Raw genomic sequence first — 24,899 nt, forward strand, 5'->3', positions numbered from 1 at the left:
TGTACACATAATAGGCTCCAGTTTCATCCACCTCCTTAGAACTGACTCAAATGTGTTCTTTTCAATAGCTGGGTAATATTCCATTGTGTATATGTACCACAATTTTCTTATTCATTCATCTGCCGATGGACATCTAGGTTGCTCGCATGTTCTAGCTACTGTAAACAGTTTTGCAATGAACATTGGGGAACATGCAGACACACTATTCCTAAGTGCCTTATGCATCTGGAATTCCTTTTGGGCAAAGTTAAATGACCCGGCTGAAGACAAACTTAGAGCTCTCAGAAACAGATCTTTAGTATCAAAGTGTTAAAAACATGGTCAAGTAATTACGGTTGAAGGATTGTTTCCACTAATTTAAACATAATACTAGGTCAACCAGACAAATGAATTTGCTAGAAACACTATTTCAGAGTATTATGTGGGAGAGGTAGAGAATTGGGGAGAGAAGCAGCAGCTTTTTGAGGGAGGTAGTACATTGTTTAATTCACTTGCAACAAAACCAAGGACCATCATAAAGTACAAGTAAGTAGACTCTGTTTCCTAATTAAAAAAATAAAAGCAGACATTATATACTACTTGGCTATTCACAACAATTGCATTATTAGGGAAAGTCAATGAAACCTAAAGGAATCTTACGGAAACTAGCAAAACTCTTAGATAAAAAACTTACACAGGGCCTTCTTTCATTGCTCAAACCAAAGTTACAGCAAAATGCAATAATAAATGCTCCAATATCAGAAACTGGGAAAATCAAGCACTGCTTCTTTTCTGTGAGCACAGAGAAAAAACAGGGGAGAAGCTAAGCACATGATTCTGCTCACTATCTCTCCGGGTCAGGGCTGCTTTCCCAGCCTTAAGCACTGCCAGTTGAGAATGAAGGGTTTTATATGTAATGCTTGTTTATAATTTCACTGTGGTTTTTTTTTCCCACTGATTTTTTTTTTTCCCCAAAAGATCGCTCTGAGAAGATGTTCTACACTCAGGGGGTTAACCAAGCCTCCTCCAAGCTCCTAGTTCATCAGGGAACATAGTACTTAACTCCAGAAGGAGAGTCGTTATCTATTCCATTAAATCTATTTTAGCTTCCTTTACAGTTTTATAATATTGGGAATAGAATAATTATTTTATGATAGATTTAAAGCTATTAATATCAGACATTAATGTGAACAATGACATCATATCACTAGGACTGGAAAATTAGCCTGGCAGATTAATGCAGCAGGGGATGGAAGTTACTTGGGCTGAACTGGAATGCTGACCATTTCACTACAACACACATTCTAGTTACCTGCTTGGCCTGTAAGGACATATACATTCATAACCCCTGATCTTTCCCAAGAGTTAAGAAGGTGACTGAATTGAACTTGGATGTATAAATATAGAGTGGAGAGATGAGAGAAAACCCAGTAAGTCCGTTAACCATTAAAAATGAATTGCCACATTCTTAGATATACCCATCATGTAAAATTAGACATATAATTTTCAAATACATAAGGTTTTTAAAGTATCGTTGATATTAATTTTTTATTTGATATTAATTTCTCATTTAAATGCTATCTTTGCTACAGTCACCCTTTCAGTCTTTGAATTTTATTGAATGGGCTTCCCTGGTGGCTCAGATGGTAAAGAATCTGCCTGTAATACAGGAGACCCAGGTTTGATCCCTGGGCCAGGACAATTCCCTGGGGAAAGGAATGGTTACCCACTCCAGCAGCCTTTCCTGGAGAATTCCATGGACAGAGGAGCCCGGTGGGCTACAGTCCATGGGGTCACAAAGAGTTAGAGACGACTGAGAGACTAACACTAAATGTATATCACTAAAATAACTTTACTGAGACTTACAATGTCTAAGTCAAAGATCTCTCTTGGTAAAGGTCACATTCCACTTGAAAATATGTGGGTTATTTTCAAATATCTTGATATTGATTTCTAACATAATTCCACAGTGATAAGAGAACAGACTCTGTATGATTTCATTTCTAGACCATTAAATTTTTGCACTTTATGTCCCTGGATATATTCCAGAGTCTCCTAGTTTACAGTCTATGGGAACTTGAATAGAATTTGTATTCTACTGTTGTGTGAAACTGTATAAATCTTAATTATGTTGAATTGGTTCATGGTGCTTTTCAGGTCTACTGTATCTTTCTACTTTTCTATATATTCATTCTATTAATTTTTGAGAGTTTGATATTGAAACACCAACTAAAAATCTTAATTTATCTACTTAAAAAATAATTGTAATATTTAGTGGAACTATATGTAACTTGGTTCTGTATTTTCAAAGTCTCCTATACATGTGTTATAATACTTTCATAATTTAAAAAAAAATGAATTTCCACAAAAGACCATCTATGGTAGACTACAAAACTGGTCCCAGTTCTTTACCAACCTGGCGTCAAATGCCTTTCCTTGTAACATTTTTGCTCTCCCATACTGACTTTGAACTTGGCCAGGTAATTTACTTTGGCCGGTGTACATCTTCAGAAAAAATATGGCAGCTCTATTTATCTGTGCACAACGTACAGCAGGACACCATTCTTCCGTAGGGCTTGTGTTGTGACGTGACTTTATACTGAACTGCACTGACTCTGATTCTCTTGAGAAAAACACACGGGGTGATTCAGCTCTGCAGTCCATTTTTTTTTTCCTATTTCTTTATATTCCTACCAGATTTAGAAATGCCATTTGTTTGAAACCTTTTTTCTTCTTCTTCAAATCCCTAAAGAATAGTGGTTCACTCCTCTCCCTATTTTTTATTATTTCCCACTTACTGCAGTATGGGTTTATTCAATGCATTTTTTTTTAATATTTGAAAGTCAAAGAGGACATATATATGTTTATAAATTTTAGAATTTTCATTCTGCTTTTTCAGTTCATTATAAGTAGACAACAACCAATATTTTTCACAGTATCTTTTTTTTTTTAAGAAAAGTGGTCACACCCTTTCTCTTTAAGAATTTTTTTTTAATTGGAGTACTTTGCAAAATGTTGTGCTAGTTTCTGCTTTACAATGAAGTATCTTAATAAAACCTTAATGACTGGGGTTTTAATATACTAGGTGACAAACATGGTAGTTTTGAATTTCACAGGACACCCATGTTTGATGATTTGCCAAATGACAGACTTTGTTTGTGGTTCTAATTCATTCCTGAAGCTGTTTCTCAGTCTCTCACTCAGTACAAGATGCTCACAATGCAACATTTACATTACTGAGCCAATATGAAATTTCCCATACATTTCTTACCAGCTTTGTGAGACACATGTTTTGGCTCATCCCTATAGAATATTTCAGCATGCTAATTTGGGCAAACTATATAACAGGAATTGGAGAAGGCAATGGCACCCCACTCCAGTACTCTTGCCTGGAAAATCACACGGACGGAGGAGCCTGGTTGGCTGCAGTCCATGGGATCGCTAGGAGTCGGACACGACTGAGTGACTTCACTTTCACTTTTCATTTTCATGCATTGGAGAAGGAAATGGCAACCCACTCCAGTGTTCTTGCCTGGAGAATCCCAGGGATGGGGGAGCCTGGTGGGCTGCCGTCTCTGGGGTTGCACAGAGTCGGACACAATTGAAGCGACTTAGCAGCAGCAGCATATAATAGGAATATTCCAAATTTGTACCTTTTGGTTTTACTGTGTACAATTTATTTTCAGTTATGTCTCACAGTCCACCATGCAGCAACATGTAGTGAGGATTTACAAAGTTTTGATATTCAAGATTAAGAGAACAAGTGAATTCATAAGGATGAAAGATCTATTCTTTCTATTTAGTTCACAGATCTGGTTTGATATGAAGCTGGCCTCCAAAGAAGACAGACAAACTCACTAGTTGATTCAACCAACAAGCTCATCTTCAGGGTAGACCCAAATACCAGAATGGCTAAATACCAGAACTGATCTGGTAACTTTCAAGATATGGCTTTTAGTCATGTTTCCCAGAGTATGTTATTTATACTGGGGCCTCTGTGGAACCAAAATTATCTCTAGTTATCAATGGATCCAGTGAGGAAACATCTATTGAGCTTTCACTATCTCTCAGATTCTGTGCAGACCTGGAGGATATGGAAAAAAGTAAGACTTGGACCCTGATTTCAAAAAATTCTCACTCTAATTAGAATAAATTGACATTTTCCTGAAACTACATCTCATCACTTTCTGTTGCTTATGAAAAGTCTAGAAAAATCAACAGATGCATAATTTATCCTTCCTCTGTTTCACATATTATAATATATAATAACTTTGATCAAACCTCTTCCTTGCCATATATAATACTTTTCACTGTCAAATAAAATCTTTCATTAAAAATATTACCATAGTACTTTGTATTTTATAGTTTGGAGAAAAATCTAATCATAGACCACACAGCTCAAGAAGTTCTGACTTATCATTATTCTAAGTAAAGACTTTCCAGTCCAACACCTCAAGCCTTTTCCTTTCAGCTTAGGAACTGTGAGCTACTCTTACTTCCCCTTTCATCATCGCTCCCACTATTCACATCCCAATTTCCACAGCAGTTTCTATTCTTCCAAATTTTCTTATATGCACAACACATCATTCAGGAAACTGCATGACTTTGGGGAACTTCTGACCATTAAAACATCTAAAAAATCATATAGCCTTCATTTTCAAACTACTGGTAACATTGGAATAACATAATAGGCTATTAACACTAATATTTTTGTTATTAGTCACCACAGATGTTAAGACGGTACCAAAAGTATAATAAATTATGGAGCTATAGATACTACATCCATTTTTGAGAATTCATTTCTAATAATATTTTTTCCTTCCAGTTCTAACATGAAAACATAAGAAAATTTGCTTGGTGAATGAGGTAAATTCTATATAGCTTATCACATAAGGGCATCTAAATACCTAGCAGGAGATGGTCATATTTAATTCTTTGGGCCTGCCTTTCATTCCTTCAATCCGTATTTGCGTGCAACAAAATGCTCCGCTTTACCCCCAAAGTACGGCTCCAACCTGCTCCCTTGGCGTCTTGCAAGGGAGCCCTGTGCGTTCAGGACTTACTTGCTGCTGAGGCAGCGTCTCAGAGAGTAGGAGGCCCCTCCGCCGCAGGTGCGTGAGCACTCGCTCCACGGGCCCCAGGCGTCCCACAGGCCGTCGCGGTCCTCCTCAGAGCGCGCGGTCCTGGAGCTCTGTGAGGAACGAGAGCATGATCAGTATGAGTCCTCAGCGAACCTGGAAACGTGTGTCCTAAACCGCGGGTGGTCTAGCGTGTCTGTACACTATGGCCTTGTTGAGGATGAAGCTGAGCTCAGATTCTCAGATTCTTTCCAATTTAATAATGTACATATGTTTAGGCGGAGGAATATTTGAGTGCAAGGAATCCAGGCTGTGACTGAAAAAGGCAAGGGCCTGCATTAATGGGAGTGAATGGAAAAAGGTGGCCAGAAATAGCAGTCTGGGTCAGAGAAAGGTAAACTGCACCGAAGTCAAAAGTTTCGTGAGGCTACTCTTTGCTGCCCTGTGAAGAGAGAAGCTGCACTCAAGAGATGTTTCTGCTCTGAGAAAATGGACATGTGCATACCGTCACAGCTTTCCAAAATTCAATGTTTTATACAATGGACTTTTTTTTTTTTTTTTAATGAAGCAGCATCATTCTTGGTTTTTAGATTTGTCAATGAGAATAATTGTATGAATCAACTTTAGTAATACAAGGACTAGACAGACAGACTTGCTTGTTATTGACAGACTTCCTAGTGAAATCTGCATTTACTCTAAGGAAAACGGTTATGTGTAGGTGTCCATGTAGTGCTTCACATTTCTTAGAAGAACTAAAGAGAAAATTGGTGCCAGTCTTATAATAGTTAATAGAACAGATTTTGGAGTTAGAAACTGCCTGGGTTTGGATATGGATTCTGTTTTTTAACTAATTATGTGTCTGTGCACAAGTAATTTCCCACCTCTCTACATTTCAATTTTCCTTTCTATAAAATGGGAATAATATAACCATGCCACAACATCCACGTCTGTCCCTGTGCACACGCACATGCACACACACACTCACATACTGTAAAAAGACTACTTATATAAACTAAACTTAAGTTTCAGAGTAAATCACAAATAAATATTACTGATTATTATGTTATTATAAATTAAGAACATGTTTTTATGTATGTTCACAGTTGTATTAGTCTGTTCATGCTGCCATAACAAATTATCAGACTAGGTGTCTTAACAGAAATCCATTTTTTCGCAATTCTGGAATCAAAGTCCAAGACCAGGATGCCAGCATGGTTGGCTCCCAGTGAAGACTTTCCCCTTAGGTTGCAGATGGCTGCCTGTTCACCATGTGGTCATATGACCTCCACTTTCTGTGAGTAAGAGAGGGAGAGTGAGCTCACTGGTGTCTCTTGTTAGTAGTGTATTAATCACATCATGAGGGCCCCACCTTACAACCTCATCTAAGCTAATTCTCTCCTAAAGGCTCTGTCTTCAAATAGCATCACACTGAACACGAGGGTTTCACCATTTGTATTTGGACAGGCCATAGCTCAGTCCATGGCAAGAGTTCTACAAATAGCTAATGGAAACTGTGGCCAAGTTACTTTACTGAATAAACCAGGTGATATCCACATATTAAAGGTAGTATCATTTCATGTCAAAGGCATACACATAACAAATGTTAAAATTTTAAAACTATATTTGCAAAAAGCAATTTGTAAAGAAAATGTGTGTGATTGGCAAATGATGGTTTCACGTTCAGGTTTTTTCCTCCAAGGAGACAGCATAAGCAGAAAGAGCGTGGGATACAAAGGCAACAGGAGGGCAACCTTTTACAAAGCATTGTGAGAACCTGAGATGATGCAGGTAAAGTGACCAGCATATAGTAGGCTGTATAAATGGTAGCTCTTATTATTATTATTTTTAAAGACTTTTTCACACACTATCTAGTTATACTCAAGGCTATATCACCCAATAAGGAGGAGTCCCTGAAAAGGAAAAGAACATTGTATCACCCCTAGAATAGAAAACTATTTATTTTGAAGTAATGGGATTCTTCACAAATATGTTGCTATGGGACTCATTTGTCAAACTGACTACTCCTTGGAACTTTTACAACCTGTACAAATGAAGTCACAAACTTGGCCTTAGAGTATCATATCAAGGAATGTCTAACTGGTACATATTGTATTTACATTCCTGAATCATTTGAAATAAATAGTGGGATAGATAATGGTTAAAATCAGAGACATAGACCTACTTGGGCTTCCCTGGTGGCTGAGTGGTAAAGAATGCACCTCGCAATGTGGGGCACATGGGTTTGACCCCTGAGTTGGGAAGGTCCCTGGAGAAGGAAATAGCAACCTACTCCAGTATTCTTGCCTGGGAAATCACATGGACAGAGGAGTCTGGCAAGCAATAGTCCATGGGGTCACAAAAGAATTGGACATGACTTGGCGACTAAACAACAAAGGCCTACTTAGCCTACAGTGGAATATTGGCTCCAGAGCCTCCCAGCTGTGATTTACTTATGCTTCAGTGTTCTTATCATAGACTGGGAAGAATAAAGCTATCTATATTCCTGAGATATTGTGAGGATTAGAATAGTTAATATATAAAAGGCACACAAGGCAGAAACAACCCAAATGTTCATGGGTAGATGAATGGATAAACGAAACGTGCTGTATTCATAAAATGGAATATTACTCAGCCTTACAATATGACCCAGCCATACCACTAGTGAACACATATCCTGAGAAAACCATAATTCAAAAAGAAATCATGCACTTCAATGTTCATTGCAGCATTATTTACAATAACGAGGACATGGAAGCAACCTAAATGTCCATCAACAGGTGAATGGATAAAGAGTGCTACATATATGCATGGAATATTACTCATACATAAAGAGGAACGATATTGGGTCATTTGTAATGATGTGGATGGGCCTATAATCTGTTATACAAAGTGAAGGAAGTCAGAAAGAGAAAACGAAATATCATATATTAATGCATATATGTGGATTTAGAAAAATGGTACAGGTGAACCCTTTTTCAGGGCAGGAATAGAGACACAGGCGTAGAGAACAGATGGGTGGACACGGAGTGGAGGTGGTAGAATGAATTTGGAGACTGGAATCGACATATGTGCACTTCCATGTGTAACACAGATAGCTCGTGGGATCCTGCTGATGAGTGCAGGGAGCTTGCAGTTCAGTGCTCTGAGGTGACCTAGAGGGGTGGAGGTCCAAGAGGGAGAGAATATAGGTATACATATAGCTAACTCACTTTTTTGTACAGAAGAAACTAATACAACAATGTAAAGCAAATATATCCAAATAAAAAATAATAACACTTTTTTAAAAGGCAGGAAATTCTGACATATGCTATGACTTGGATAAATGAGGAAATTATGCTAAAAGAAATAAGCTAGATACAAAAGTATGACTATGATATGAATTCACTTACAGGAGGTACATAGAATAGTCAAATTAATAGAGACAGAAAGTCAAATGGTGATTCCTAGGGACTGAAGGGAGGGAGAGAATGGGGAGTTATTGTTTAACGGACACAGAGTTTCAATTTGAGAAGAAGAAAATAATTCTGGAATTAGATGGTAGTGATAGCCCCACATAACAATGTGACTGTACTTAGTGCCATTGAACTGTACACTTAAAAATGAGTAATACAGTGTATTTTATGTTATATATGCTATATAACAATAAAAATAAACATATATGCAATTTTTTAAAAACTCATAAGCCCCAAATAATATACTATATAAGCATTTGATACTATTATTATTGATCTAATATTAATTATTATCATTTATACACACATATGGGATCTAAAAGGTACTCTGAGAAGGTAACAATGCTTTTTTCTTTTTCTGCTGAGCTTAGTTGAGACACTGCACTCTGTAAGTTTCATCTTTCTTAAAACTTCGACTTTCCCACAGCAAAACCTTTCATTCACCTGCCACATGACACTGACCTGGTGATATGATCTGCCAGGAGTTTGAAGTTCCTATAAAATGCAGCACAGAATGTGAAAGAGAAACCCATTGATTACCCTCAAATCTGTCCTTTCTAAAGTATTTACTGAGCTCCAAAGCCTGTTTTTTAGGGTTAATAAAACCAATCTCTAATCACGGCCATACAGGATACTCCTTTTCCAAGCTTAATTACCTAGTGAGAGAGAAAAGACACTTTGCCATTGAAATATACATACTGAGTCTCTTGCTCATCCAGTAAGTTCATTCCTCAGATTTGTAAAAAGTTTTTGTACACCTCCTGACTCCATTTTTGTTTGCTCTGTGTGGTTGGAAGATGGTTCTGTTGAGAGTGTATTTGACTGATAGAGCAATTACTTATGTGGCACATGTGCATTGTACAATGCAATTTCCTTTATTTTATTAAAATTCAATCTGAGATGAAAACCAGTGTCACAAATGCTAGCATAGCATGTACGAAGTAATTAAAATAAACAAAATGAGTGGTTACAAATCATGATACTATCCAGTTACTACAACTGAAAAAAAATTTCACACACAGTATTCACATGTGAACTCTTCTTTCATGTGAGGTAAGAACACATGAATGCCAAATCCTGGAGTCATTTCTCCCTGGTGGCTCTCTGGATAAGATATTTAGAAAATAATGTCTGGTTGAAATCTGGCTTTTCTAGAGAAGGAAACTGTTTCAGACTCTGCGCTAAAGTTGCTTGATAGTTTTCATGTGCCTGGTAGGGAAATTAAAATGGAGGAAGTCTTGTTCAGCTTTCAGAAGCTGGAGAGCAGGCCTCTTACCTGCTTCTGACCTGGACACTGCCCAGATACCCTGCCTGCTTGCAGGCACAGCAAGTAAGATGGCATTTTAGATAAGAAAGGGAATGGGTCTTGGAATTCTTGAGCCCCTGGAGGTCTGGCTAACCTTCAAGATCTAATGAAATCCTATGACTCACAAGGTGAAACAAACAGCATTGTAAAAGTTAAACAAAACAAAACAAAACAAAAAACACAGAGCTGCATTTCAACACACAAACTAATAATGATAGTATCAGTTTGTGGCCTGGGATTATAAGTGGGAGCCCCCAAAACTGCACTTTGAAATTTCACCCATGGAGCGGATGCACCACCTAGGACCTTTTTCCAATTAGGACTCCAGATTGCTGTTAACGAGGGACTTCCCAGCACTGTTTAAGTATGGATGTTGGTTTCAGCCCAATTTGGTGATGCATGTGCTGTTACTTTTCTCTACTGTTTCTATTTCTCCTCTTTTAATGACTGCATATTAAAAATAAGCCAAATAATCCTCTATTAAATATTGAAACTGTTGTGTGTGACAAGTGGTTTCTTTTGTTAAAAAATTTTTTGAACCTAAAGCCAAAGAAAACTTTCAGCAAAACATAAATTGGCACTCTGAGCAGGGTTCATGAAACAAAATGCCACTCTTTAAAAAGAAAGAGGTTAAGACTAATCAAGTTTTTATTCCCAGATATGATTTGCCTTGCTGCTCATTAGCTACTGAATGGAGCATATCCACTGGATTGTGTGAAAATTAGGATCCCAAATTAAAGTGGGTCAAAGCTTTTGATGTTATTAAATGTTTGCAGCTCATGCCAAATGAGAAAGAATAAGAATGTACCGTGCAGGGTCAGAGAGGCTAGATCCTCCTCTTTGTCTACCGTAAGGTGCATGAGGCTAAATTAAAATTAGTTGAAGGTATGGCAATAGCAGAAGGGAAGCCAGAATTAGAGAAAGAATTATGTGATGTGCAAGGATGACTGTCCATGTTACAATGTCAAAATTATATTTTAGCTGACCAAGTCTCCACTTTCCAGTCGGTAGCCAAAAAAGCTTCTCTGGAGGTTGCACAAGCTAAATTATCAGCAGCAATGTGGCACGGCAAAGTTACCAAAAAGAAAGTTCATCTGGCAAAAGCTCAAGCAGGGGCAGACTTGGTCCCCAGTGCTTGGGATGGGGATATCTGGAATGATAGTTGGAACACAGAAGCAGATGATAATGCAGACTAGAGAGCACAACCTAGCTCTATGCAAGCCAAGTTGGAATCAAAACCCATATGCTCAGCCAGCATGGCACTGGAAAATGGAAACAGATGCCCGGGAGAATACCATAAGGAAGGGTACCCTTGAGGATTACACAAAATTAATGACATTTTAACCACATTTACTGAGAGGTCTGGATAGCCCTTATTTCTTGAGTAGTGTGCATATATGACACTGAGGTAGCTGGAATTCTCATAGATGCGGATAACACAGATAAATCTGGTACATCAACAATGATTCTTTTGTGTAACAAGCTTTTAGAAATAAAAGTCAAAGTCCAGAGACTCAACTCTACTAGAAGTGGTGGCTGAAGGCTGTGTTAAGATATAACCTTTAGAATCTACATGACCTGGGAGTGAATGCAGTTGGTATTCTTTAAAGGACTGTGTTCAGAGATGAAAGGAGGAGGCTATGAAATGTGGAGCATGAGGATGAGATGTCACAAAGGCCTTTAACAGTACAAACAAGAACGATCTTTAAAACAGCCCCTCCCAGCTACAAGCATGTCATTTTATCCTTTTGTTAAATGACATGGACACTCCCATTAGTGAAGTAATTAATAAAGGCCAGCAGCTAGGTGACTTAGGAGAATTGAATTTCCAAAAGACAGAGGATAGATAACTGAATAAAAGCAATAACAGAGTATCTAAAAAGGAGATGGGATTTCCTTAAAGCGGGAGGCCCTAGAGAGAAAACGGATGGACTATTACAGAATTATGGGAAATGTGCTGTGGGGAGGGATTAGATATAAGAAGGGTTTCCCAGGACACTGTTATGGATAAGGAACAGGAGGAAGGAAAAAGGGGACCAAAAGGAAATAATACATTTAGGATGATGGAGGTGAAGATGAATCTAAGTACTCAGATTTTTTCCCCAATCCAATTTATCCTTGGAAGGAATTGGGGAAAAATAAAATGAAACAATGACTTGTGGCCAAGCTCTGGTAAACTGTTGGGGTAGAAAAGATATGTACCCTCATGTTAAAGTAATGATTTTTTTTTAAGAGCTCACAAATGCCTGAGGGCATTAACTGATACTGGAGTAAAGGCCTCATTAATATGGAATTCAAAGGATTTTAAAGAACAGAAAATGATAGGAACTGGCCTTGGAGGTAAACAGATAGAAACTATACAAACTGAAATTGATTTAAACATAGGGCAGTTACCTCAAAGAATTTATTCAGTAATGATCATTCCTATTCCAGGATATATAATTATGATTGACAACTTGGTTGGCAGGACTCTACACATGGACATCACCAGATGGTCAACATCAAAATAAGATTGATTATATTCTTTGCAGCCAAAGATGGAGAAGCTCTATACAGTCAGCAAAAATAAGACCGGGAGCTGACTGTGGCTCAGATCATGCACACCTTATTTCCAAATTCAGACTTAAGTTGAAGAAAGTAGGGAAAATCACTAGACCATTCATGTATGACCTAAATCAAATACTCTACAATTATACAATGGAAGTGAGAAATAGATTTAGGGGCCTAGATCTGATAGACAGAATGCCTGATGAACTATGGACAAAAGTTCGTGATATTGTACATGAGACAGGGATCAAGACCATCCCCAAGAAAACAAAATGCAAAAAAGGCAAAATGGTTGTCTGTGGAGGCCTTCCAAATATCTGTGAAAAGAAGAGAAGTGAAAAGCAAAGGAGAAAAGGAAAGATATACCCATTTGAATACAGAGTTCCAAAGAATAGGAAGGAGAGATAAGAAAGCCTTCCTCAGTGATCAATGCAAAGAAATAGAGGAAAATAATAGAATGGGAAAAACTATAGATCGCTTCAAAAAAATTAGAGATACCAAGGGATCATTTCATGCAAAGATGAGCTCAATAAAGGACAGAAAGTGAAGAGGAACTAAAAAGCCTCTTGATGAAAGTGAAAGAAGAGAGTGAAAAAGTTGGCTTAAAACTCTTCAGAAAACTAAGATCATGACATTCAGTCCCATCATGTCATGGCAAATAGTTGGGGAAACAGTGGAAACAGTGGCTGACTTTATTTTGGAGGGCTTCAAAATCACTGCAATGGTGATTGCAGCCATGAAAGTAAAAGACACTTACTCCTTGGAAGGAAAGTTATGACCAACCTAGACAGCATATTAAAAAGCAGAGACAATACTTTGCTGACAAAGGTCCATCTAGTCAAGGCCGTGGTTTTTCCAATAGTTATGTATGGATGTGAGAGTTGGACTATAAAGAAAGCTGAGCACCAAAGAATTGGTGCTTTTGAACTGTGGTGTTGGAGAAGACTCTTGAGAGTCCCTTGGACTGCAAGGAGATCCAACCAGTCCATCTTAAAAAGATCAGTCCTGGGTGTTCATTGGAAGGACTGGTGTTGAAGCTGAAACTGCAATACTTTGACCACCTGATGCAAAGAGTTGACTCATTTGAAAAGACCCTGATGCTGGGAAAGAATGAAAGCAGGAGGAGAAGGGGACGACAGAGGATGAGATGGTTAGATGGCATCACTGACTCAATGGACATGAGTTTGAGTAAACAGGAGTTAGTGATGGACAGGGAGGCCTGGCGTGCTGCAGTCCATGGGGTCGCAAGGCGTCGGACATTACTGAGCAACTGAACTGACCTGAACTGATGTCTACTGAATGAAATAACCCTGCATGGCCAGTAAAGAAAAGCCATGGCTCTTGGAGAATGTAGATTACCAGGAAGTAAACAAAGTAACTCCACATCTGACCACTTCAGTCCCTGATACTGTAACTTTAATAGAATGCATACAGAGCAATCTGGGGCAATGGTTTGCAGTAAATGACCTGGCCAATGCTTTCTTTACCATACCCACAAAAGAACAATTATGGAATCAATTTGCTTTCTCATGGCAAGGGTAACAATATACCTTTACTTGCTTGCTACAAGGTTATGTGCACAGCCCTATTATTTGTCACCAACTTGTAGCTGAGCATTTAGATAACATAAAAATATCTAATGACATACAAATATCTCATTATATCAATGATCTTATGATACAAGACCAACTAAAGGAAAAAGTGCTAAAAACCCTAAACCAACATGTGTTAATATCTTAAAAAAACAAAGGATGAGAGATTAATCCTTCCAAAATTCAGGGACCTGCCCAGCTTTTTTGGAATACAATGGGCTAAAGGACATAGAAAAGTTTTACCTAAGGCTAAACAAAAGAGAGGAATATAAAACTCCCCAGAAAAAAGGAAGACTCAGAAATTCATTAGGGCTCTTTGGTTTCTGACAATAGCATACTCCACCTTTGGGCCAGATATTGAGTCTACTTTACAAAATAACTAGGAAGAAATATGACTTTCAATAGGCTTATGAGCAACAACAGGCTTCTGATGCTATTAAATGTGTAATATAGCACGCTTTAGACCTATGCCAGTACAACCCAGTGACATAGAATTGTATGTGTTTATAAGTGATTTGTATGTTAATTGGAGCTTGTGGCAAAAACAGCAAGGCAAAAGAATGCCTTTGAGCTTCTAGAGTAGTAAATTTCCAAAGGCTTGGAGAAATTACACTACCTTTGAAAAAGTTATTGACTTGTTACTGGGCTTTGACTGACACAGAACAACTGACTGGAGATCATACTCTAATATTGAAACCTCACATGCCAATCATGCAGTGGGTACAAAGTTTGACCAAAACCCACAGGATTGGACAAGCCCAGGAATCCAGCGAAATAAAACGGAAATGATATGTTCAAAACCAAGCCAAACCTGGGCCACGTGGGGTCGCTGCCTTACATGAAAGGATTTCTGAAATTCCTACTGAAGGCTTTGAACAAGGCTAAAATTAGGTCCAAGATAACCGAGTCGCCTGTAAAATGGAGAAAGCCTTTAAGTGCACAAGAAAAACCACATGTATGGTTTACTGATAGAGCAGCTGCATATATAGGATCCACGCACTATTGGAAAGTGGTGGCACATAATCCAGTCCTTGCTGAATTGCTGACTACTGGTGAAAGTTAAAGCAGCCAGTTTGTTAAGCTACATGCTGTTTATCAGGTATTAAAGCAAGATGATTTAACTGAATGCCGTATATGCACAGAATCTTGGTTGGTAGCCAAAGGATTGGCCACTTGGCTCCCCAACGGGTAAAGAATAACTGGCAAATTCACTCCAAAGAGCTATGGGTAAAGAATTATGATCTGACATTCGGGAAACTGCTCAAACCACTAATGTTTCAGTCTTTCACGTAGATGCTCACAGTGTTCCGAATTCTATGGAATGATGGTATAATTCTATCACAGATGAACAAAACTGAATCCAAGCAGTATAAACTGATCCTTACTCCATCAACTTAAAAGGTTTGACTTTGTGGGCACACCAAAAATATGGCCATCTGGGAAAAAAAGCAACACACAGGTGGGCTCAGGACCAAGGTATTTCCTTAACTATGGATCTTATTAAATCTGTTATTTTACAATATCCGATTTGTCAATGTATTAAGCATAGAAGTTTGCTGCTGCTGCTAAGTCACTTCAGTCGTGTCCGACTGTGTGTGACCCCATAGATGGCAGCCCACCAGGCTCACCGTCCCTGGGATTCTCCAGGCAGGAACACTGGAGTGGGTTGCCATTTCCTTCTCCAATGCATGAAAGTGAAAATTGAAAGTGAAGTATCTCAGTTGTGTCCGACTCCTAGCGACCGCATGGACTGCAGCCTACCAGGCTCCTCCATCCATGGGATTTGCCAGGCAAGAGTACTGGAGTGGGTTACCATTGCTTTCTCCATAGAAGTTTGCTATAACTAGTCAAATGACAATTGATATCTGGCAAACTGCCTGGGCAGATATGAGAAATTCATTATATTGGTCTATTAATTTGAGATAAAGAATGCCAATATGTATGTACTGCTGTGGGCACCTATTCTGGATATTTAGTGGCCATTGCTTTTGGAAAAGCCAATCAGACTAATACTATTAGAACTAATTTATAATATGGTGTCCCACTCCAAATTCAGAGTGACAATGGGTCACAATTTACAGGTAAGTTAATACAAGACTTTGGCCAGGAACATAATATACAATGGATTTTTCCATTGAATAATCCACTTTAACAGCAATTAATTAAACTTGGAGAGGGCTCTTATAAAAACTGGAGAACTAACTTTAATACTGCCCTCAATATTTTAAGTAATAGACCTATAGGAAAATCAGAAATTCCTTTGGTGAGAATGACTATTTCAAACTTACAGTTTCATAAAATAGACTTCAGTCCTGAAACAACAGAGTATCGATAAATTAGCCCAGGAGCACTAGCTCTTTTCTGAGCTACTCCTAAGGCTGTTGGACTGGATTTGTACTCTATATCTGAATACAGACTTACTAAAAGATTGATATGTGTTATTTCAACCAGCATTAGAATTAAAATGCCCTCCTGGATACTTTGAATTAATCAAAGAATGTTCCAGTTCATTTAGTCGCTCAGTCGTGTCTGACTCTTTGCGATCCTATGGACTGCAGCACCCCAGGCCTCCCTGTCCATCACCAACTCCCGGAGTCCACCCAAACTCATGTCCATTGAGTCGGTGATGCCATCCAGCCATCTCATCCTCTGTCATTCCCTTCTTCTCCCGCCTTCAATCTTTCCCAGCATCAGGGTCTTTTCAAAGGAGTCAGTTCTTCACATCAGGTGGCCAAAGGATTGGAGTTTCAGCTTCAACATCAGTCCTTCCAATGAACACCCAGGACTGATTTCCCTTAGGATGGACTGGTTGGATCTCCTTGCAGTTCAAGGGACTTTTAAAAGTCTTCTCCAACACCACAGTTCAAAAGCATCAATTCTTCAGCGCTCAGCTTTCTTTATAGTCCAACTCTCACATCCATATATGACTACTGGAAAAACCATAGCCTGGACTATATGGACCTTTTTTGGCAAAGTAATGTCTCTGTTTAGCCTTAAAAGGGCTCTGTGTCTGTGGGGGAGTTATAGAACCAGGCCACTAAGGAGCAATCCAAATAATTTTACAAAATGAAGGAAAGGATTATTTGTTGATTAATAAATGTGATCAAATTACCCAGTTGCTGATTTTGCCATGTGCAATTGACAAAATACAAAAACAAGAATCTCCCATCTTATTTACAGTTAGGGACAATGGAGGATTTGGATCCACAAATGAAATACACTTAAGTCTGGGTGAAGCCTAATGGTCCTCCCATATCTTTTGATGTAATTGCCCAGAGGAAGGATAATACATATTAGTGATGATCCTCAGACAGGAAAAATGGAAATATGTGCTATTAATCCACTGTTATTCTCATGAATATTCTTGGAAGCCTGACTGCATTGGGGATTTCCATTCATACCTCAACCTTCAAGAATATGCTACAATTTAAAAAATATTGGGGAATATTCAGATGAAGAAATAGGAGCCAGACCTGAACTCAGGATAACTTCACCTGCCCTGTAAATGAGGCCTATTCTTCTTAAATTATGACTTTCTATGGACAAAATTTCTATCTGGTCAGGAGTAAGACCTGACAACCTCTGGGACTGAGCTTTTGTACAATCTCCAAACACTTCCTCTTTGAGAGTAGAACTAAACCCTCGTGCTTCCATACTGTGTTGTAATACATCAGAAATTTATTCTTGCCCTACTGTTGGCCAACAAATGCACAGTATCATAGACTCTTGTAGAAGTGATGCTACTTTGAAACTATATAGTGGACATGACATGGCATTGACATTGAAGTCGCTCAGTTGTGTCTGACTCTTTGAGACCCCATGGACTGTAGCCTACAAGGCTTCTCCATCCATGGAATTTTCTAGGCAAGAGTACTGGAGTGGGTTGGAAGATCTACACAAAATGTATCTTTAGCATAAGTTCCTATGTTAATGTGTTTCAATAACTCTCAAATTACTGTAATAGGTACCTGGATAGATGTCCTTACAATTTTGGGGACTCATCTGAAAGTTACTCCCCCCTTATTAGAATTTCACAATGTACTCAGGTAACCCCAAAGTATCAGAAATTTGTATTAAATTTTAACATTACCTTTCCAGCCTATCCTAAATGTAGGATTAGGTGAGCATGGTTTAATGCTCTATTAGGAACTACTGGCACTGGAATGGACCTGATAAATACTACTGATGTAGAAATTTTAGCATCCAGATTACATAATATTAGTAAAGATATAGCTCAAGCCTTGACCATTAATGCTAAATGGATCCCTACAACATTAAACCAACATGAACTTAGCTTAACATATGATGCAGACTTTTTGCAGTTGTTTAATAACTCAGTTATAACTGTTTCAGCTTGGGATTCCCAGGTGGCTCAGTGGTAAAGAATCCCCCTGCCAATGCAGGAGATGCAGGTGTGATCTTTGGGTTGGGAAGATCTCTTGGAGAAGGAAATGGCAACCCACTCCAGTATTCTTGCCTGGAAAATCTCAGGGACAGAGGAGAATGGTGGGCTACAGTTCATGGGGTCACAAAAGAGTTAGACATGACTTAGCAATTAAACAACAACAAGAACATTTCAGCTACACCAAACTGAATCCTTAACTGACATGTTTCATTGGGCTGTTTGTTCCATGCAGCTGTTATATTACCTTGCTCAAAAGTATAAGGTCCAAGGAATTTTAATGTCTACTAATGTATATGCATGGAAAAAATTATTTAGAGAATGGCTTTCTAACAATCACTGGGTATTAATCCCTAAAAGCATTACAAAAGGCACTGATACCTGGTCCTAGGGAACCCTATATAATTATAACATAGGTAACATAAGTATTAGATGCCAATTCCATGTGGTATCCACTGTATTTGGAGAAGAGTATTGGTTGCCACATTTAACTGGGAATTATTTGGACTTTAATAATTGTACCTACTTACTGTAGCAAGGCTACCAAGGGATTGCTATGTGGACCAATGTCTTCCCTTTGGGAACCTGCCTTATTCGAGGTTAACTACCAACATATGTTAAGCTAAGTTCATGTCCTTAACTACTGTGAATGGACTATCTTTCTTAAATGCTATGTTTTTTGAAATAGCCCCTCAACTTGTATGTATTGTAACCAATGATGTAGAAAATACTTATACATATCAGTTAGGAACTCCTTTTTCTGGATGCCTAACACATGTTGATCATTTATATTGGAACAGGACCATCTATTACTTTGCCCCACATGAGAACTCAGATGTTATTACCTATACTTTCTGTTCCCAACATTAGCTTCCTCTTAGAACATTTATGTAAGATTTTGCAAGGAATCAGTTACAAAATTTCATAGATAAACATTCCTTGATAGAATACTCTTGTTACTACTATTCCTGCCAATAAGTTAATGGATGTGAGAGTTGATGTACAAAAACATACTTCTCATTCATGGTGGGTGTTTTCTTTACTAAATCCCATACTGCTGAACATTGTTTTCTGCATTGTTTGATACATTACTTGTTTCTTTGATCACTTTATTTCTATTGACCATCTGGAATTGTTATTTGACTTACAGATTTAAAAAAGACCGCTCATGTTATTTTGCCATATTCTTATGCTCTTCAGCCTAACAGGCCAACTGTTAGGGAAATTAAAATGGAGAAAGTTTTGTTCAGGTTTCAGAAGAAACAGACCTCTGACCTGCTTCTGACCTGCATGGACACTGCCTGGATTCCATGCCTGTCTGCAAGCACAAAAGGGAGTGGCCTTAGAATTCTTGAGCCCCTAGAGGTCTGGCCAACCCCCTATCCCCACCCCGGAATCTAATGAAATGTTGTGACTCACAGGTGAAACAGCATTGTAAAAGTAAAAAAAAAAAAAAACAAAAAAACCCCAAAAAACAAAACAGAGCTGCGTTTTTCTTGGAAACTGATGATATCCGTTCATGGCCTGAGCAGGAGTCCCCAAAACTGCAATCTGAGGTCATCACCCATGGGGTGGACACACGACCCAGGACCTTTTCCCAACTGGGGCTCCAGACTGCTGTTATCAAGGGACTTCTCGGCACTCTTTAAGTCTGGATGTTGATTAGCCCAATTTGGTGATGAATGTGCTGTTACTTTTCTCTGTTGTTTCTATTCCTCTTTTAATGATTGCATATTGAAATTAAGTCAAACAACCCTCTATTAAATACCGAAACTGTTTACTGTGTGTGATGAGTGGTTTCTTTTGTTAATGAATCCTTCGAACTTAAAACAAAAGTAAAACTTTTGGCAAAACAGTGCCTTGTCTGGAGAGGCACTAAAATGGCTCTAAGGTGAGGGCTCACTGACCAAACATCTTACCTCATCACCGGCTACAAGTTTCAGCACAACTAGACATATCAGTGTCCACGTTTCTTTGAAGGAGATTGCATGCTAGTCCAGAAGCAAGTCACAGACCTATTCTTCAAACTGGAACAAACTCCAAGCTTTTTTTTAACCAGCAGGATAAACATAATTCATTTCAACTGAATTCATGATTAATGTCAGAGAAAGTAATTTTCCTCTTCTTTAACTGTGCCAAATTTTTACATCTATAACCATAAATGACATTTCAGCAATGCCTTGCAGGTCACTTAAGACCTAGAAGCATTTGCCTATTACAGTTGTTAAGAAAGCTTTTGTGATAAATAACTTTTATGCTTATCCAGGTGAGATTTTTGATTATTCCTCTCATTGTGGAATGTGCATTCTTCACTTCACGGTGGTAGCATGTTTTAAAAACCATAAACTCTGAATTGCATCTTGGAAGAAAAACTGAGGCAGAAGAAAACAGGAATAATGAGTTGCCAGCAAGCAATGCTGATTGTTTCTGAAACCAAAAATCTAAGCATTTCCCCCTACATTCCAAGAAATGTTTCTCGATTTTATTTCCGTCACTTGAACCTAATATTTTAACGGCAGTGTCTCAGAAACAAGGCCATGAATGCTATGGAAACAGAGTGATCAAGAGATTATTCCTGACCACTGCTGGAAATTTCAGTGACAGTATCAGGTGAAAGGATGATCTTTAGCTACTGATTGACAGTAAACTAAAGAGCAGCCATTAAATTCTATATGTAAGCCAAGGTTTTACCAATAGATTTATCAGGAAAGGTCAAAACTGCATCTGATATTGAACTTGAGGGGAAAGTCTATTATAAATCTCCTTCTTAGTGTAGCACTTATTTTTCTATATAGTCCTTAGATGGTTAGAATGAATAACTGGTACCTGACATTTTAGAAATCTAGTGAACATTGAGAGAAGAAAGGCCTGAGTCTTGGGTCTATAATCCTATAGAAATTGAATACTTCCCTTGAGTTATTCAATTTAGACAAAGTCTAGCTATTTCCAGATCTTTGGTGCTACATGATGACCTTTTAATGTAGCACTGTTGATGACTCTTAAATCAACTACAGTCGATCTTTTAACACTCAGAGGTGAAGGGTGCCAGCCCTGCACTCAATCAAAAATCTAGTATAATTTATGGCTTGCACTCTCTCCTTGCAGTTCCTCCACATTCACAGGCCATGTACTACTATTCTACTTACTATTTTCAACATAAGTGGACCTGTGCAGTTCAAACCTGTGTTGTTTAAGGGTCAACTGTACTTTCCTGTTAGAAAACTCAGCCATCAGCTTCCTAGTTCCATCTATCCTTGCTCCTGGTCAGTTAAGTGTCTCTAAGCCTCTATACATGCCAATTCCATGGAATATAGTCTGTGACTGATACCATTATATCAGATCAGATCAGATCAGATCAGATCAGTCGCTCAGTTGTGTCCGACTCTTTGCGACCCCATGAATCACAGCATGCCAGGCCTCCCTGTCCATCACCAACTCCCGGAGTTCACTCAGACTCACGCCCATCGACTCAGTGATGCCATCCAGCCATCTCATCCTCTGTCGTCCCCTTCTCCTCCTGCCCACAATCCCTCCCAGCATCAGAGTCTTTTCCAATGAGTTGACTCTTCGCGTGAGGTGGCCAAAGTACTGGAGTTTCAGCTTTAGCATCATTCCTTCCAAAGAAATCCCAGGGCTGATCTCCTTCAGAATGGACTGGTTGGATCTCCTTGCAGTCCAAGGGACTCTCAAGAGTCTTCTCCAACACCACAGTTCAAAAGCATCAATTCTTCGGCGTTCAGCCTTCTTCACAGTCCAACTCTCACATCCATACATGACCACAGGAAAAACCATAGCCTTAACTAGACGAACCTTTGTTGGCAAATTAATGTCTCTGCTTTTGAAATAGCTAGGAGGTACCATTATATACCTCCTAGTTATTTCAAATCCTAAAAGATGATGCTGTTAAAGTGTTGCACTCAATATGCCAGCAAATTTGGAAAACTCAGCAGTGGCCACGGGACTGGAAAAAGTCAGTTTCATTCCAATCCCAAAGAAAGGCAAGGCCAAAGAATGCTCAAACTACCACTCATCTCACACACTAGCAAAGTAACGTTCAAAATCCTCCAAGCCAGGCTTCAACAGTACACTAACTATGAACTTCCAGATGTTCAAGCTGGATTTAGAAAAGGCAGAGGAACCAGAGATCAAATTGCCAACATCCACTGAATCATTGAAAAAGCAAGAGAGTTCCAGAAATACATCTATTTCTGCTTTACTAACTGTGCCAAAGCCTTTGACTGTGTGGATCACAGCAAACTGTGGAAAACTCTGAAAGAGATGGGAATACCAGACCACCTGACCTGCCTCTTGAGAAATTTGTATGCAGGTCAGGAAGCAACAGTTAGAACTAGACATGAAGCAATAGACTGGTTCCAAATTTGGAAAGGAGTACATCAAAGCTGTACATTGTCACCCTGCTTATTTAACTTATATGCAGGGTACATCATGAGAAATGCTGGACTGGATGAAGCACAAGCTGGAATCAAGATTGCCAGGAGAAATATCAATAACCTCAGATATACAGATGATACCACCCTTATGGCAGAAAGTGAAGAACTAAAGAGCCTCTTGATGAAAGCGAAAGAAGAGAGTGAAAAAGTTGGCTTAAAACTCAACATTCAGAAAACTAAGATCATGGCATCTGGTCCCATCACTTCATGAAAAATAGATGGGGCAACAGTGGAAATGTTTAAATAGACTTTATTTTGGGGGCTCCAAAATCACTGCAGATGGTGATTGCAGCCATAAAATTAAGACACTTGCTCCTTGGAAGAAAAGTTATGACCAAGCTAGACAGCATATTAAAAAGCAGAGATATCACATTGCCAACAAAGGTCCATCTAGTCAAAGCTATGGTTTTTCCAGTAGTCATGTATGGATGTAAGAGCTATACTATAAAGAAAGCTGAGTCCTGAAAAATTGATGCTTTGAACTGTAATGTTGGAGAAGATTCTTGAGAGTCCCTTGGACAGCAAGGAAATTGAGTCCATCCTAAAGGAAATCAGCCCTGAATATTCATTGGAAGGACTGATGTTGAAGCTGAAACTCCAATACTTTGGCCACCTGATGTGAAGAACTGACTCATTTGAAAAGACTCTGATGCTGGGAAAGATTGAGGGCAGGAGAAGGGAACGACAGAGAATGAGATGATTAGATGGCATCAGTGACTTGATGAACATGAGTTTGAGTAAACTCCAGGAGTTGGTGATGGACAGGGAGGCCTTGCGTGCCACAGTCCATGGGGTCACAAAGAGTCAGACACAACTGAGCAACTGAATTGAACTGAACTGAAGGAATATTCAAAGATTAGAAGAACATCTCTAAATCCATCAACCTCAGAATGGTGTCATTTTCTCGCCATCATTGACTTACCTAAACGTGGTTTTCATCTGATAATTTTGTGCCTAATTTCAGAGGCAACTTCAACATCCCAGTCTCAGGTGAACAAGTTTCAATGTGACAGCTATAAGTAGTTATACACTTAGAGTAATCTCATGAAGAAATAGTTTCCCTGTACCTCATAGTCCAATAGACATTACCTTCTATGTACCTCCTTATCCAGAACCTTCCTCTACTGGAAGCTGGACAGGTTCAAGGACTTAGGGAAGGTATTGTAGGATGAAGCACAAATTAGCAATAAGAAGACTTAAGAGTTATATTTGCTCTGAGACACACACACATATAGATGTGGCATTTGGAAAATATTTTTTCCAAATGTTTTAAGAAGAGGTCAAGCTATACAGAACAAAATGAAAACAAAAGTAGGTGCTGAGGAAATGGATGATAGGTTTTTTGTAAAATTGAAGTCATATAACAGATGAAGTTATATTATAAGCAAAGTGTTTTTCAGACACCAACAGAGTCTCAAAAGTAGCAAAGTGGGTAACAGGACCAATTGGAAGAGTGGTTCTTACTCTTTCAAGATCAGTGAGGAACCACCTGAATGTCTGGTTTTCCTCTTCTCCCAGACAGAGAGCATTTAGCTTAAGCCATCTGGATCTGTGTATGTGACTGTACTAAATGGATGTCACACACCTCAAAATTAAAAAGGGGGGGCGACTCCTCCAGTGATGAGAGAACCATTTTTCCTGCAGGGTGCCCATGCAAAGTGGAGCAGTCTATACACAGGAACGTCCCGTTCATGTACCAAGCTTTGGAAACAAATCTGCAGACTTCATTTTTAGCTCCCCCTCCATTAGGTTCCTATAAATCTTATCTAATCCTTGGCTTCTTTAACAACTTGGAATACGCGTTCTGCTGCCAACTGTACGTGGTCAGGGTTGTGATGCTCTGCTCCTGAGAGCTTACAGACGCTAAGCAGTAACTGGGCTCTTGTAAAAGTCCATTAGCTTTTTGATGTACTTTCTTAAAGAGCAGCATGTATGGATGGATACTGAGGCATGCACCTTCCCAGATATTTGCTGCTGGCTTTGCTGAGGAAATTCAGATCATCTGGTTCTTATCACAGCTGCACTGCTGGGGGATATGATGAACTGCCAGTGACACAGTGCATGATCTTTCAGAGGCCACTGCATGAAGCCT

At 38.9% G+C, this 24,899-nt stretch overlaps 1 protein-coding gene across 13 annotated transcripts in view; it reads right to left on the reverse strand.

Moving 5' to 3' along the window:
* Positions 1–24,899, reverse strand: part of ADAMTSL1 (ADAMTS like 1) — a 1,112,438-nt gene that overhangs the window by 437,711 nt on the left and 649,828 nt on the right. For all 13 annotated transcript variants that reach the window (XM_086414961.1, XM_086414960.1, XM_086414965.1 and 10 more), the window contains one exon: positions 5,043–5,170. In XM_086414961.1, coding sequence (XP_086271087.1) covers positions 5,043–5,170 — 128 coding nt within the window. The remainder of the gene's footprint in view (positions 1–5,042; positions 5,171–24,899) is intronic.

The sequence above is a fragment of the Bos grunniens genome, chromosome 8 (assembly GCF_055505025.1).
Source record: "Bos grunniens cultivar Pamir isolate PY7600 chromosome 8, Bosgru_T2T1.0, whole genome shotgun sequence".
Lineage (NCBI taxonomy): Eukaryota > Metazoa > Chordata > Mammalia > Artiodactyla > Bovidae > Bos > Bos grunniens.